The 16595-nt window shown below is 46.6% G+C and overlaps 1 protein-coding gene across 2 annotated transcripts in view; it reads right to left on the bottom strand.

The window, feature by feature from the left end:
• Nucleotides 1-723: 723 nt before the first annotated feature.
• Nucleotides 724-16595, bottom strand: part of LOC126914014 (protein O-mannosyl-transferase TMTC2-like) — a 164698-nt gene continuing 148826 nt past the window's right edge. Inside the window, exons 8-10 of one of the 2 annotated variants that reach the window (XM_050717414.1) lie at nucleotides 5234-5374; nucleotides 3033-3117; nucleotides 724-1311 (exon numbers count right to left, since the gene is read on the bottom strand). In XM_050717414.1, the coding sequence (XP_050573371.1) occupies nucleotides 980-1311; nucleotides 3033-3117; nucleotides 5234-5374 (558 nt within the window). In that variant the 3' untranslated portion in view covers nucleotides 724-979. The remainder of the gene's footprint in view (nucleotides 1312-3032; nucleotides 3118-5233; nucleotides 5375-16595) is intronic. The other variant, XM_050717415.1, reaches the window with a different exon arrangement.

Genomic DNA, 16595 nt, shown 5'->3' on the forward strand with positions numbered 1-16595 from the left:
TTCTTCCCCTCATACTTTCTGTCTCACGACACTGTGTCTACCTTTCTCGCGGTATTACCCTCATCCGTCTTTTTCTCCCGTCTCCCTAGCTTCCGAGGCCGCGACTCCACCACTCGCTCGGGGGTGTGATTTAAAGTGTAAACTTAAATATTCCAGTCGGCGCCGCCGTGCAAATAGATTCGATATTAATGGAGCTTCCACGTCTTGAAAACCGGGACCGAGGAGGTAAGAAAACTCGTGCGGACGATTCACACCCTCCATGCGAGAAAATCAGGGTTTACTCTCTAGGACGCTTCTGGCGTTCTTTTTTTGTCGTACGGGGGAAAATACGACGCTGACGGCTGCTGAGTGATCCATGGATACCTCGAGGGAGATTCCTCGGGAATCTCCAAGTTTTTGTGCCAACCTACCGTTGTAATTTATGAAATTTCTGAACGTGCACTTACCTGCATCTCTCTTATGATTTTTCGCATAGATTATTATTATAAGACTATCATTAACTCAGTCAAAGGAGACTATGATTAACTCAATCCAAGTCTTCGATCATTTCCACCATCTCTTTATCTCTTCCACGCTTTTTCTTTTCTCTCTCTCTCTCTCTCTCTCTCTCTTACTCTCTGCAATCACACAAACCTACATTTGCATCACGTCGTTTTATACCGAAACGGTTAACAATCGGAATAAGGGGAACGGTAACAATGGATAATAAAGAAATATAGCTCGTTAGAGAAAAATAAAGGAAGCTTTATTCTTTACATACCATAGCAGGCGATACGAGTCGATAGCGCGTCAAGGTCCCCGGGGGCTTCCGCCCCGCGACGTTGGCGTGCCGGTCGACGGATATAAACGAATATCGGGAGGAAGATCGGGGTGACGTGGGGTCAGGAAATACGGCGAGTCGGTAGAGGGTCTTTCCTGGGATCGTATCGTACACACACTTGTTTCTCTGTTGGGTGTTCGCCGCGGTCTTGTGACGAGGTCACGCGAGAGTGGCCGCCAATTTGTGTAGGTTCATGATGGTCGTCGCATCGCCTGGCTGCAGCCTCAACGCCTCGCTGTAAGCAGCCGCCGCTTGCTTGTATTTCCCGTTCAGGTGAAGAATCGCGCCGAGATTTGTGTGACTTCGCGCCTCGTGCGGCCTCAAGGTGGCCGCGTGCCTGTACCACACCTCCGCATCTTCCAGCCGGTCCGCTTGGCGCAGCGCGGACGCCGCCGCCATCGACAGCTCGTAATCGGATCTGGAAAGTTCGGCGGCGCGGAGTTGCTCCTCTGCCGCCTCCGATAGCCGACCCTGCGACGTCAGGAACAGTCCTGCAAAGCCACAGACCGTCTCAAAGTTATACGTACAACGTTACGTTCGAAATCTTGCTCTCTAGAGGAACAGTTTCTGGCTTGTAAGCTTGCACAGTCGGATTAACAATTTTGTTTTTAGTAATAATACGAGGAATGGCGTGCAAGTGTATGATATGCGTGATTATGCGTGAGTACATTGAGATAGCATAAACTTATGAAGGTCGCTTAATGATCAACACACTATGACAGTCGAGGGAAACCTTCTCTAGAATGAGGCGGAGCTCGGATAGATTGGTCAACCTTGAAACCATTAAGTCGACTTAAGATCAGCCCAAAACAATTTGCTCTTAGCGGTACTTTCCATCTCCTTGTAGCAACGAGGTCTATGCGGCTAGATTAAACCTGCCTCAAAAGGAGGGCCACGATATCATATTATTAATACCACGAAGAATGCGTGGTAGCTTCTTCTGAATAATGGACGTCCCAAGTGACAAGGGATAAACGTGTGTGAATTATATACTTTGTTATCCTTTCGTCATATATTATTTTCTAATTAAAACACACGTCGCCAAAAGACGAAAACTTATCTTCCACACACACACACACACATATATGTGAATATTTTAACTCGTTACAGAATGTTGCACGAGAGTAGCATAAGACATACATAAGGTCAAGGTTGCCAGGATTGTCCTCAAAATTCTGGCGAGACTTGGCGGAGGACGAACGTTATAAACGCAACTCGTGATATATCAAGTATAATATAATGCGACGTTCCGTGGACCACTGCCTAATGACGCGTGCTGCTAAGAGAGATAAACCGCGATGGTTTTTGCGCTTGAAAAATCCGACTCCAACGCGAGACTCTTTTTGGCGAGTAGATTAATCCTGACCGCAAAGAATCGGCTGACCGATGCCAGTGATCATCTCCTTTCACGTCCTTTGCAAATGGAAAGGATAGATTTTTGAAAGGGTGGGTGAAATACTAGCGAGAAGAGAATGTTGCCAAACCAAGATCCAAGAACCAGAGTCTGAATGCGGTTCGAGCGGAGGGCAAGCGTGAACGGAGAATAGAACGATGCGACGAGCACTAGGAATTGCGACGATTTTCTGGAATTTCAATACCCGTCGATCTCCTTCCGGCTGCTGCCTTCCTTCTGATATTCGCTATTCCCTTGTGGCCGTCTCTTTTTTCGATTAACGCCCTTCATCGTTGCCACCACCCACTTTCCCACCGCAGTTTCTACTTTCATCCCCCAGGAAAATATTACACCGGTATTTAGAACGACCAGGCGGAATCTTACGATCTTCTTATCTTCCCTATAAAACGGTTCCTTGAAAAGATCTCCGTAAACCTCCCTTATCGTTACGTCCGTTACATTATTCTATCTCCGCGGTTTGTTTTCTTTTCGTTCTCTCGTTTCAACATAGAAGAGGATTACCAACGTCTTTACTGGTTGTGCCGTATAGTCGAGGAATCAATTATACCGAGCGGAACAACGGGCCAGAAGATGAATCTGTCGCAGACCACTCCAATTTGCTTGACAACGACGAGGATGCGCTTAGGTCTCGTGTTTCGTTGCTTTAATAATTAACGAGTACCTCTTGTTATTTCACGAATGGCTATAGACTACAGACGTTTCAGACTAGCGGATGGATGAAGGATGAGAAATCTGTCTGATGATGTTCGATTATTCAACGATTCCTTTTTAATTAAAGACACTGGCAATTATACGTACCGTAATGATGGTGCACGCTCGAGTCGTCCGGCGCCAATCTACGGGCTCTCAGGAACCATCTCTCAGCCTCCAGCACACGGCTCGACTGCGGAAGAAACAAGGTAAATCAGTAATCGAACGATCGATCGGGCCGCCATTGTAGACGCGGTCTACCCTTCACGGATCGTCGAGTCACGTTGTAACGAAATTTATCCTGACGCGATTAGGGGCACGAGAACGAGAAACAGAGGATTCCGTTTCGCTTCGCACACAGAGGGGAACAGTGTAAAAGATGGAAATGGAATTTCGATACGGTTCGCCTAGCCAACACAGCCTGCACGGACGAAAATTCATCGGCTACGCGACAGGACGCCGACATTTATCGGTCAAACGTTCAATTACGCTCGGCATCGTTTACCGGTATTGACTTTCCATTGACCCTTCTGGTTGCCACGTGACACACATCGTAATTTACCGACTGAGACTTCCGGAAATGAAGATTTAACATTTCGAGAACAAGAGAACAAATAACAGGGAAAGTGATGATTTATTTCATGAAACAGAGGGAGAACGAGAGCGATCGAATAAAAATTCTAGTTTCTAATTTCCATTTGCTGTCTATTATCTCTGATTGGCATCGTTTGCACGTCCAATTTGCGATCGATACCGGGCAATAAAATATTGAAAAATTTCGGTTCAAGTGACTCTGTTTCATATTGTTGACGCAGTTATTTACGCGCGCGGCGTAATATAATTTTATTGCGACAGAGATGCAACTAAATCAGCAAATTAAATGAAATTTTATCAGCCGTGAAGCTATTTCATTTACGACCGATCAATTTGAAGTTATTTCGCGAGCGACAGCTCGAGTATACGAAAGGACTAATGGAAAATTGGCAATTCGCTAATATTATCATTGCAAGCGATCAACTATATTACGCGTCCCTGATAATACGTCCTAACTATTGCAAAGCTATATCGATTAGTATAACGTAATCGAATCGAGTGATTATGGAGCGACGTGGAAAGACGAAGGACCGATAGTCCCGTCACGCGTTTACGATACAAACGATAATTGATCGCAAAAGCAACGACACGTCTGCGAAAGGAAATGCCCTGTGTATGGTTCGTTTGGAGAACGAGACACGTACAGAGAAGGAGGAAACATCACGCGTCCCGAATCTCTCTCGGCTCAGTGAGCGTAATCGTCGGTCGTGTTAGATATGTTTTCAGGAGAAATACCGGTTTCCGGTCAACGATTGACCAGGCCGGAACACGGAACGGTCGGTGGATCGAGCAGAATCAGCTTAACGGCACGCTGTTTCCCGTCGGCGGGTTTCTCTTTAAGTGATGTGGGTCAGCCGATTCTCGGCCGGCCTATCGTGTTCGATCCAGCGCGCCGCGCCGCGCCGCGCTACACCGCACCAAAATAGTACTAACTACTTACGTGCCGAGTCGAAGGTTTGCTAAGTGATGTGGGTCGCTACGTGGCCAGACTCGTTGAGCGAGAGCCTGCAATCCCGGTTATCGGCTAATGCTATTTTATATCGTTTCATATTCGAGCCAAGAGCCTCTGTCATGATTTATCTTCTTTCTTTCTTTCTCTATGTTAGGGTAGATCTTCGATACTACAAGTTATACGGACGTGGCCATGTAAATTTACTTGTTCGTAGAACCATTCAAATTCGAACGGATTTAGCGCTGTGTGTCAATTACGTAATTCTGTCAATTCGATAAGTAACTACAAAGCCATTAACTTTGAAAACTATCCCCGCAATTCTGACACTATCATAAACCTCGCCTAACTGTAAACTCTAACTTTCTCTCTCTGTCTGTCTCTCTCTTTATTCCTTTACTTTTCTCTTCTTATCACGATTCAAAGGAAAAAGTAGCTTTTGCAAGTGTTGGAGACCCGTCGGTCGGCGAGCAGCACCGTAGAAGAGCGTTACTTTGCAAACAGCGTGAAACGGTGTTGGGAAGATGGGATCGAGTTCTTTGACGCGATGGCGATCGAAAAGTTGGCCGATTCTCCCTAAGGCATTCTGTTTTTCTACGGGGGTTCTGGTATCTCGAGTACGGGCGCTGACGCCTGGTGTAGCAGCCGTATCTCGGTGGCTGTACACGAAATTCCGTTGAACGATATTGGTCGGGCCGCGGTAAACTTGGAAACTGGATCCGCGCTCTGATGAAAGAGAACCGATCTAAAACTGGTAACTACTTACGTTTCGGGCCAAAAGTTTCCCGTAAGTGATGTGGGCCGGCACGTGGTCAGGCTGGCTGGCCAAACTCGCCTGGAACCACCTTTCCGCTTCCGCGTACTGTTGCAGCCTCGATAGAGTTTCCCCCAGCAGATTGTAAACGCTCTGTAAAACAGGTCGATCGTCAGACTTTCCACGGTTCCTATCTTACTTTCTTTTTCTTTCCAATTTTTCTCCATTCGCTTTTTCCTTCTAACCGACATGCTTCGTTTCGTTGATATTGCGATCCTCCGATACGCGAATCAACGATGAATTAACAGCGAGTAACGAAACGGTGCTCTAAACGAATTAGCGCACGATTAATTCGTAATTATTGAGCCAACGAAGCGATTCTCTACCAGCAATTTCCTCTATCTCGTGCACAGAATAACAGAACACGATGGAATATCCTGAAATTACTCTTGAAGGGAACTCATAATACCTCGCGTCGACTTTCCATAAAAAACGAAAGAACAAAAATATACTATCACGCTCTGGCAGTCATAATGCTTCACGTTCTCTACCGAATATTACGCAAAACGAGCTAATATTCGCTTCATCGTGTGGATGTTTCAACGAACGAATTAACACTTTCGCCTCAAAAACCCATTTCCGTCTGCGCTAAAAACAAAAACTCCGCCAGGAGTGCTTAACGAACGGCGTCGAAGGTGCGATTAATATCGGCCGGCGTGCGATAAATCCGCGAGGAAGAAAGTAATTGGCTCGAGAGAGAAAGAGAGAAAGAGAGAAAGAGAGAGAGAGAGAGAGAGAGAGGGAAGGGAGAGCGAGCAGGTACGGATGGAATCAGTTTCGGGAAGTTTTCTGATTTTCAGGACCGACGGCTGCTGCTAATGGCCGACGGAACTCGAGCCACGGACTTCTCACGGACAACGTATATATACACCTATTCGATTCTTGAATGTGTAACGCGTCTCTACACCCACGTCAGACACGTACAAAGGCGTTTTAGGGGTAAGGTGATCGAGGGGTAAGCACGTGAGTAGGAGGTATAGACGAGAACAAGATGGGAACACAAACGACTGTGAGCGTTACGGAACGACTAACACCGAAAAGCTTCTTTCCGAGCGTACGGGTCTTGCCCTCGCGTCTCCAAGTTGTAGGCTAAAACTTTTATGATTTTGTTCGTGCCGGATGTGCAGCTTGGAATAAGCAGAGGAAAGCGAACTGCTAGATGGACCGTAAGAAGTAAAGAAAGAAAGATAGAAAGAGAAAAGAAAAGGTAGGAAGAGACAGAGAGAAGTCTTCTCGCGGGCGGAGAAGACAAATGGCAGGGAGCGTCGGGAAAGGAACGAGGTCGAATATCCAACTAACTCGTCGGACCCGATTGCCCCGTGATTCGATGGATCTCGCGTCCCGTTTCTCGTGGAAGTACTCGGTATCCGATCGGAGCTCGGAGTAATCTGTATCAGCTCCGGCAAGAATCGCGCGATTCATAAGAATTCGATCAACGACGCTCCTCGCGTTCACGTCCTCGCGATGATTTATCGTTCACCATCGTCTACGTAGTCGGCTCTTTTATTCGTCGCCGTACGATCGGGCTTGGCTACGGCCAAATTGAATCCGGCCGAATCGATTCGAATCGAACGGTTGACTTTCATCGGCAGGGGGAAATTTTACCCACATTTAGCGTCCCTCTATCCCCGTGCAAGCTTTCGATGGATGAAGAGAGAGAGAGAGAGAGAGAGGTTTTACCGGGACTGAATGCCACGGAACGTTCCTTAAAAGGGAACGCGAGACTTTGTCTTAGAAAGATCTCTCGTTGCCAGCCTGGAAACGCGCATTGGAAGCAGAGTTTCCCGCGGTTCCGCTCGAAAGGCGAAAGCAATTCCAGGCCAGGACTCGAAAGTGGCCGCGTCGTCAAAGAATCGGCTCTTTTCAAAGTGGAACGCTCGCATTGTTTCGCGTCATTATTCACTTGAACCAGTTTCCACGAGCATCGCGCGTCCTCCCATTTAGTCTCTGCACGCAGTCGGCGAATCGTCCCGTTTCATCGAACTCGTTTCCGTTCTCGCGCGTATCTTCTTCGACGTTGTTGGCAAATCGCTTATGTATCTTATCTGCATGCTTCGTGGAACAAACGAGCGAGTGACAACGTACAGGCAGAACGATATTCAGGCTCGGTGCGTGTCTTTCGATTCCTTCGGTGAAACGGTAACGACACCGTGACACGCTGAATAACTCGCCACATAAGCGTCGTCTGCAAACCAGGCATAACTGCCCGATTAAAAAATTGAGAAGAAGCCCTGGACTGAAACCGCGAGAACTCGACGCGTACGCGCGTCGATAATAAGTTCGAGAAAGGTAAATATATAGTGGCGGAAAGATTGCGAGCACATCTTGTGAAACATTTAAGCAGCAAAAGAAAGAGAAAGAGAGAGAGAGAGGTTTCGAAATTCCATTGTGCGGAATCATTATTCACTTGGACCACTTTTTGAGAATATTACGCGACGGCACGGCGTTTTCAGCCAGCGGGATACCTGCGCTCGAAGTCCGCAAGATGCATGCTTTTACATGACCATGTCATCGACGCTGAACGCCATTGTTGCCGCAAAATCACCTCTTCGAAGCGACTATGGAATCCACCGAGGGTTTCGTGCAACCCTCTTCGCAAATCCTCTTCGAATTCAGTCTGTCTCTATATTTTCTAAGGGAAAATCGGGGGATAGAAAAACGTGGAGAATAGGCCCCTGGAAATTAATCGTGTTTCCTTGTTCCGAGTCAACGATAGATTGCTTTCCCTTTCCTTTCTTTCTTCTTTCCTTATTTCGTAGCCTCGCGCAAGTTGCGTCAAACAGTTTTTACAAGCTAAAAAATCGATGGCCATTTCTCGCGTTGAAGTTGGCCCTCGAGAGAGCTACGTGCTTTTATTTGTACGCAAGAATCCGCCTGGCAACGGGGGATCGTGTATTCAACGGCATGATTTCGTTGAAAATACAGCCTCGAGCTACGCTCGGAGGAGGAGGAACGGGAAAGGGGCGAGTTTCTGGAGAGCGGTGCGCCGTTCGACATTCCACTGTTCCTCGAGTGGGCTGTTTCTTCGAGAAAAATTAGGGACATAACTGTGCTTACATAAAAATCTGACGGTTCCCGGGTCCGTTCTAACAAGGAATTCATAACGGTGCCTGACGCTCGGAGTTGCAGTTTACCACCCTTCGCCCTTCACAGGCTTTCTGGTTTGTTATATTTTTTCTTTTTTTTTTCTTTTTTTTTTTTTTTTACTACGTAACTTCGCGATATCGGGACGAAAGGAGAGTGCTACGGCACCATCCGCCTGCTGGATGAATGGTTAATCAAGCTCGAAACCCGATTTAGCGACAGCACGTCAGCCGGCCAAATTAACAGAACATTTTCCTCGAAATTTTCTGATTCGCGTCGAATCGTCGGCTCTTCATCCGGGAATAATTAATCAAGCGCGTTTCACAGGAATCTCAGTAAATCAAGCTGTGGTCTCCGCTGAAGATATTTGGCCCGCGCTACTTTAAATTTTGTCCAAGATTAACAAGACGTTTAATCGGTTTCAGCAACAATTCCAGACAAATCGATATCTCCATTCCACGAGCCTCAAATTTTAAAGAACGTACAGAGAGAAATTGGGGATTTCCTCGGCAGGAGGACGACGGTTATCGCGATAAACTCGAGCGTGGTCGCATTGCTGAGTTTCGCGAGAATATTCCGTGTGAATTATTGGCCTTATCGACGGGCGACGCTCGCCAGCAGAACTTGGACCGCGGACCCGGTGGCTCGTTTAATTCGCCGATAATTACGTTCAAAGGTTTCGTGAGAGAGCGCCGCTGCAGCGCCAGGATCCTGGCAATTGTCGTCGAAATGCGGAGGGTGCGAACAGCTGCGGGGCGAATGCGGCGTCACGTCGTCATTGTCGTCATTGTCGTCGCCACCTCGTGCATACCGAGTCGCAGTCAAGGGGGAACAAACAATTAGAACGGTAAGTCGAGCGGGCCAATTAGATGACTGACTGTGTTCGAGAACGGTGAAAGGATAGCAGCGAGAGAGAGGCTGCCACGTTAGCGATACGCAAGAGAACTAATCGCTGAGAATAATTGGATTAAATTGCGGGCTCGCGTATCGCGCATTTCAAACCTGCTCGCTGGCCTTATCTTTGATTTATACGATATCCCGGCCATCTCGATAAAACCGACAAAATCCCAGGTGTCTTGCTTCCAAAGGGTTAATTTGAAATTCAATTCGTTTCATATAATATTTATCGTAAATCATGCGGCCGAGAAACGCGGGATATTTTTCTAGCGATTGGAGGAGAAAACTTAAGCTGAAAGATTAAAGTAAACACGTATTGGTGCAGCTCGAACGATTTCAATTAACGGTAACGCGTTTGGCGAAAATATAAAGCCTATAAAGGCGCCGGGTTCGCGGCGATTTACAACGCGAACGGCAACTCGCATAAATATTCAGACCGGGGCTTCAACGGATTAAGATATATTCCCGACACGTATGCAGGTAACGACGCGTGCATGCAGCCGGTCGAGCGGCGGACGAAATAATATTTTTTTCTCTCTCGCCAGCCCTCTGTTTTTCTCTGTCTCCAGCATGGATTCAATCGCAGACGCTCTGTTCTTGCTTCGAGTTTTAATCCCGCGGATTCGTCGCGAATTTCTGGCTCGTCACGGCCATTTAGCGAAACTGGATCGAAAACGCGGTGCGGTTAATCGCGCGATTATTGCGTGCTCTGTTGCTCGCGAGAGTGTCATCGCTGTTTCAAGGGGATTCGAAAGATTCACCAATAAAGACAGGCGATTAGAGAAAGTGGTGTTTTTCAAATTTGTCTCTTTAAATACATAATTACGGATCTCATAGGTATAAGGGAAGTTCTAATGGCGATGAGCAGGTGCAAAGTTTTAGCAAGAAAGATATACTTACTGACGATGATATATTTTTCATTAGCGTGAAAGCTTTTGTTTATGCTAGTAGTTAAAAGGCGACGCGATTTTTCACGCAGGCACGCGGTATTTTCCTGGAATTTGCGATACTCGGATGAAAATTCGCCTGGGAACTCGTCGAACATGGCCGACGATTAATAGCGGTCGAGCGGCGCAATATTTTTTGCCGCGTCGTCAAAGAAACGTACGGTCTGGCGTTGTCATAGAAAGACGATTCCCTTCCTGCTCGCTAATGATACTCGTTTTTCTTCCATCGTCGGCTTTCGATCGATTTAATCGCGGACAATATTTCCCGCTGCTAATCACCTCAATTTCCTCCAAGAGTTCATAACAAAGAACGCTCTTTTCCGGTTCAATTACAACGAGCAAGCCGTGTCCCCCTTGGACTTTTAAATCATTGTTTGTTCCTAAATCGTTGTATACGGTTGTAAACTCTGATTTCACCGAAATATGTTTAATATCCTAGCAATAACTCACGCCCGTTGAATCATGAAATATCCTCAATCATCATTAATTTCCCAGTTTCCACCACAGTTTTCGGTTTAAACTTTTTCGTAGCGCGTACCGCGTAGCCCTTTCCCTCGTTCCGCTATAAAATTGAAATAAGAGATCCCGTAATTGAACCGTGTTCCCGTGAAACACGGGATTGCATCACGGATATCGCCGGGGGATGGTATCTTTCGGCTATCGAATTCGAAAGTGCACAATGGCTTAACGGAGATTGGTTTTCCAGGTGTTTCGCGGCGTTTCACAGGGAAAAGCCGACGAAAACATTGGCCGGTGGGCCACCGCGGCCGCGTATGGTAATTTGCGAATTAATTCCACAGCGGAGTTGCATTAAATTCGCGTTAGCTGAGCCGCGCGCATGCGGTTGCACACGCTCGACTAGAATAAACAATATTCGCGGAAAGGGAAAATTGATCAAATTCTCTCTCTCTCTCTCTCTCTCTTTCTCTCTCTTTCTCCTGCTGCCAGGATTTGTTGGACGAGAAAGTTTCGGAAATTATTTCGAATTCGCCATCGTCCTGGCTTGTATTAAATTTACATTAGATAAATACGCCTCGGTCAGAAGCAAACAACGCGCTACAGCTAGAAAATGGTCCGACCTGACCTGACACGACGATGGAACGATTCGAAATTTTGCGAAACCGTGCCTCGGTTACGTCGAACCGATTGCTTTCTCGCGTGTAACTTCCGCGTGTAAAACGGGGGAGAACGAAATGGATGACGAATCGAAGGAAAAAGAGTGAAAACAAGTTCTCCCTGGAGTTTTCTCTTTCGTTCTTGCGATGCGTAGAAGCGACCCGGTCGAGCCGAGTAATTCCAATCGTTCTCCGAAACCTATCCTCCGGAGATTGCGAGAAGCCGATCGATTCTACGAAACGAACAATCAGACGACTGATTAGGAGCGCGTAGAGAATGGATTAATTTCTGTCTGCAATCCGATTGACGTGCTGGAGATGGAAGACAGGGGAGAGCGTTCGAGCTTTAATTCCAGCCGCATTACTCGTTTCGTATTATGGTCGCGTAATATCGAATGAAGGATCTCCCTAGAGGCAAATGGAAATTCGTTGTCTCGCCTCCGTGCGTATTTTACAATCCGTCGCATGGTGGCGGTATCGTGTCGCGAGCAATTGTCTAAATTACCAGGATGCGACGAGACATTGATTGACTGATGTTAAATCTTACAGCCGAATCTTTTTAAACGTTAGGAAAACGCTCTGGGAAACGACGTAGAGTAAATAGAAGAGAGGTAGAAAGTTTTATTTAGAGGAGAAACTCGGCGGAAGTTGGCTCGCCGGTTCTCAGATTAAACGGTTACATATTCTTTCGGAGAATTACCGGAAGAGTTACGAGAGTGGGTAGATCGAACTAACTGCGCAAATAAGTTGATATCAGTAGCCATAACGTGCGAGCAAAAAGTGTCGGTGCACCTGGAAGAGTGAAAAGGAAAAAAGGTAACGAGCGCAAGGGAGCAAACTCGATAACTAATACCGCCACGTTTGTCGAAGTTTTATTTCGAGTCAGCTCAAATTTTTATTAAAGTGGAAGTATTTACGGCCACGAGTTGCCAAGAAAAAAGAGCAAAGATAACGAGGCCAGCGCAATAGAATGTTTATTGCGTCTAGTTTCGCGTCATAAAGCTAACTGCGAAAGAGAGGGGAAAAAACAACGAGAGCACGACCAGTAGTTAAAAGTTCTGTCCCGGCTAAAAGGTCTTTGCGTCTTGACGAAACTTTCTTCTGGTCTCTGCACTTAACAGTCCTACTCGTTAAATTATGTTAAATCGGTCGCTCGACCTGTCGCTAAGACGATCTTTGATTCAAACGATGATTCATCCGTCTAATTGGCGATCGATAATCTTAGCACGAGCCGATATATTATTTTCAAATAAATTTCTATCACAGAACATATTCTGTGTATGCCATGAGTTGTGAAATTTGCAACGAGCAAGAAATGAAGATACTGAAACTCGTGAAATTCGTTTATACTGGCATGCGTTCGTTCAAACGATCGACTGTCCGATTATTCTCTCGTTAATTGTCTTTCATTTGATCTGTATTGGACGTACAAACATTCCAGTCGTTTCGCCATGATTTCCTGATTTTTCACGAACCTTTGTTTATCTCGTGGGGTAACATTTCTCACTATTTCCAAATTATATCGAACTGTCGAGGAGCGTAAAGATAAATTACAATTCACGCTATCCTGGAAATTTCCAAAAAATATTTCCGCCGAATTTGACGCGTCGCATCGTTGACTGGAAAGAGGAAATCCACTTAAAAATTCTGGGAATACGTAGGTGACGGCGAGTTATCTGCGGTGGACAGACGATTTTTTCCGACCCGTTTATCCGCCGTTATCCGATTCAACGCGACATTTTAATCAGACTCGAAAATTAACGCAACCAAAGTAATTATCAGTGTCGCTCGTAAATCATCCTCTGTACCAGCCGGAGAGATCTCGTAGAGAAAAGCTCGGGAATTCGGTTCTTGCGCGGCGTCAAGGACGACGGGAGTGAAATCTGATCGCGAAAAAGGCTGATCGCGAACGACGAGCAAATTGTCGCGGACGTCGATCGATCGTCGTGGATGCGTTTCGTTTCCCTTCTTTTCTTACATTTGGGCGATCGTCTGGCTCGATTCGGCTTGTTCGATTCGCCGCTGGTTCCTTTCCACTTGTTCGCTCACGCTGTTCCCAACCGTTGAGAACTTTCATCTTCCTCCTCTTCCTTTTCCTCCCGTTTTCGCGACCGGGTCTCAGACGGCTATGACATTCCACGAGTGAAACGCGTCCCACGTCGAGAATCACGAATTTCCGATAATCGTGTTCTTCGTGCACACAGAAGTCCACAGACGGAGAGGAAGAAAGAAGATCGCCTCCTTAGCGTATTATTCCAAAGTTTCGTCCGATTTTCCACGCCAACGGCCAGCCAACCTCTGGACTCTGCTGGGGAAACGCGACCGGGGGTCATCGCGATAAAACATCGGAAACTGGCGAAACTCCGCTGTAATCTTGCCGGTGATGTTTTACCCCCGTACCTACACTTTGAATCGAGATCTCGGTTCACGTGCACGCGGCAACGAGCGTGTGTTACTTGGTGCCGCGTGTACGTGTACGTTTCCACGTGTTCTTCTCTTTCTGTCGTCGTCGAAATGCCAGTTGCTCCATTTGTGCGGGTCTGCTCGAGCGTGTGTTTGTTTGCCCAAGTATGAGTACACGTTTGTCCGTGTTTGCGCGCGCGAGGTGTACACGGACGACGTCGTAAAGTCCTGAGAGATATCGCAGCAGCGATTAGACCCTCGTTTCGGGAACTAAATTTCGCCGGGTCCCGAGCAACCTTTGCGCCCCACCTCTTCCTTCCTCGACCATTTCTCGTGCGTCTATTTTCGCACGATTCAGACCTCGACCGTCATTCAGCATCACAGGCGGCCTTCGTTCCATCAACGGCAGTCTCTCTATCCACGACTTCTTCGCTTATTTGATCCGGCCCTTGCTTCACGAGAAATCGATAACGAACGCCGCTTTTTCACGAGGTACCACGGCTTTGACTTTCGACCACAGAGAGACCCTCGAATGGAGTACGTAAACGAGCTCCTGCGGAGTTTCTTGGGTCGTTTGTGGTTTCTAGCGGAATATGGACTTTGTTCGTGTATCCAAGTGAACTATGTTCCGGTTAGCGAGAAATGTATCTATATGAAACGCCTCTGGATGAAATCAAAATTGACCATTCGAGCGATTGCACTATGTTGCAACCGCGAAGCGTGGAATTTTGGTGAAAGGTTTCCTTCTCTATCGGTCGGTCGATCTATAGAAAAACGAATCACGCTCTAATATCTGAAATTCCCAGAGGTTTGGTCCGGCCGATGACCACGATAGGTCGACGAAGGGAACAGAGGAAATACGATATACCACGAGTCTCTCGATACCATCGAACGGTTTGCAAACAACTATTTTCGTTTTTCCGATTGCTCTCGATCTCCGGTATACCTGGCCAGGTCAGAGTCTTAAGTATCGCGGTACTTTGAACATCGTTCCCCGTGAAATTAAATTTCCCTCGGTCGCCGAGGATGATTTTTATCTCTCTCCCTCTCTCTCTTTCTCTTTCTCTCTCTTGTTGGTTCAATTGCACGGGAAGGAAATTGAATCGTCCGGAATTGTTTTCAGTTTGAAGGTAAAGGGAACGAGAGGGGAACGAGTATAACGCGAAAAGAACGAGAGATGGAACGAAATTATAGTTTTATGGGCCAGGAAAATATCCTACGGGAACTCTGGCCGATTATTTTTGCGTCGTTTCAATGGCTAAACTAATTCACAAGATGGTGGCAAACCGCTCCTGACAACATTCATGAGACTGTCTTCCGATACTTTCTTACTTTGGTGTTACTACACCAGCTGACCCGTACACTTTCGGCGCCACATGACGCAAACTTTCCGAATTTTTCGTCACCAGAGTTTCAAAGAGAAACCGATGTCGAACCGAGCCGTAATTTTTTGCAGCTGGAACCGTCTGTCGGTCGAATTAGCGTCGCAGTAGCAAAGGACGGCCTTAATCAGACACGGTTGGATCGATAAACGAAGAGAAATATGACCGATGAAAGCTGGAGGTTCCGACGGCTGCGACCGTCCAATGGAAACCGATCGCTGGTCATTTTTCTCGATTTCATAAAACGTATTATTCCTTCCGTTCTTATACAAATACCCGCATTCGTGCATTGTTGCGACCTCTCAACTAGGTGGCGATCAGTTAAATTACAACTGTTCGGTTGGGATCGCGAATCTTGAACGATATTAACGCTCAAGGTGAAGGGAGATTAAGGAGTTGTAACATATGATTTGCATTGTTACGTCCGGTGACTCTTTACGTTCGAGGCGACCACCAGCTGTGCACATAGAATTAATCGGATGGCAATAATCCTAAGGAACAATGTCAATTGGCACAAAACATCTTCGAGTCAAGAGGTTCCCCATCGCTCCATCAGGCAAAAATTGGGGAAACGTGGGTTTTCCCATGTTTCCCGGGATTCCACCCGCAAGGGACCAATGGTGGGACGATCACCACCGAGTAAGATTTTTCCTTTGCGACAGTATCGTCACCGGACTTCACTGGTTCATCATCTTTCGAACAGTAAACATCTCTTTATCATTCATCCCTAGATCATTCACCTACTTCACTTAGACCTTACGCACCAGCGTAATTATCTTTTCTACAAAGTTATTGGAAATATACAATATCTTTGAACTGTTAATAAAGCATTATACTCATTAAACTACCTCTATTATCCTAATCGAAATAGGGGATTTCTATGAGGCGGGAACCTGTGTCTGTCCAATCCTCCGACTGCAGAATTGTTGTGGGCGTCTCGCACGTGGCGCGTCTTGTGCGTACCTCGTCGAGGGTGCGTCCCGTTTGCGAAATCGTCCGGTGGTCTATCGTCGAGTTCTCATCTGATGTCGAAGATTACGACACTTTGCTTTGAGCTTTCGTTTGCTTTGAGCGGAACCGGGTCCTTAATCTTACGACACCAATTAAGTTGTCGACGTGGTGTGAGTTTAACTTTATACTATGCAATGTGGGAAACTTCAATTTCTGAAAAATAGCAGATGTGATGTCCATATGGTAAAGTGAGGATAATCTCACGTGCATAATTCCAACGTTGCTACACCTGTTAGCGTCCGACTTGCTTCGTATGAGCGTTACCACCCTGCGTACCCACTTTAAGAATTAAGCTTAACTAAACTGAAAGTACAGCGCTGCGCCGTGTTCTAAGGTACAATCGACTAAACCTACCAACTTCTATTAAACATAAACTCACTCGGGTCCGTTCGAACAAAAGCTTCAGGGAACAGGGGATCCTTTCTGCCTCGATAAGGATTCAAGCTGTCCATTTAAACGAAGGTCGTATTATTTC

Source organism: Bombus affinis, chromosome 3 (assembly GCF_024516045.1).
Source record: "Bombus affinis isolate iyBomAffi1 chromosome 3, iyBomAffi1.2, whole genome shotgun sequence".
Taxonomy (NCBI): Eukaryota; Metazoa; Arthropoda; class Insecta; order Hymenoptera; family Apidae; genus Bombus; species Bombus affinis.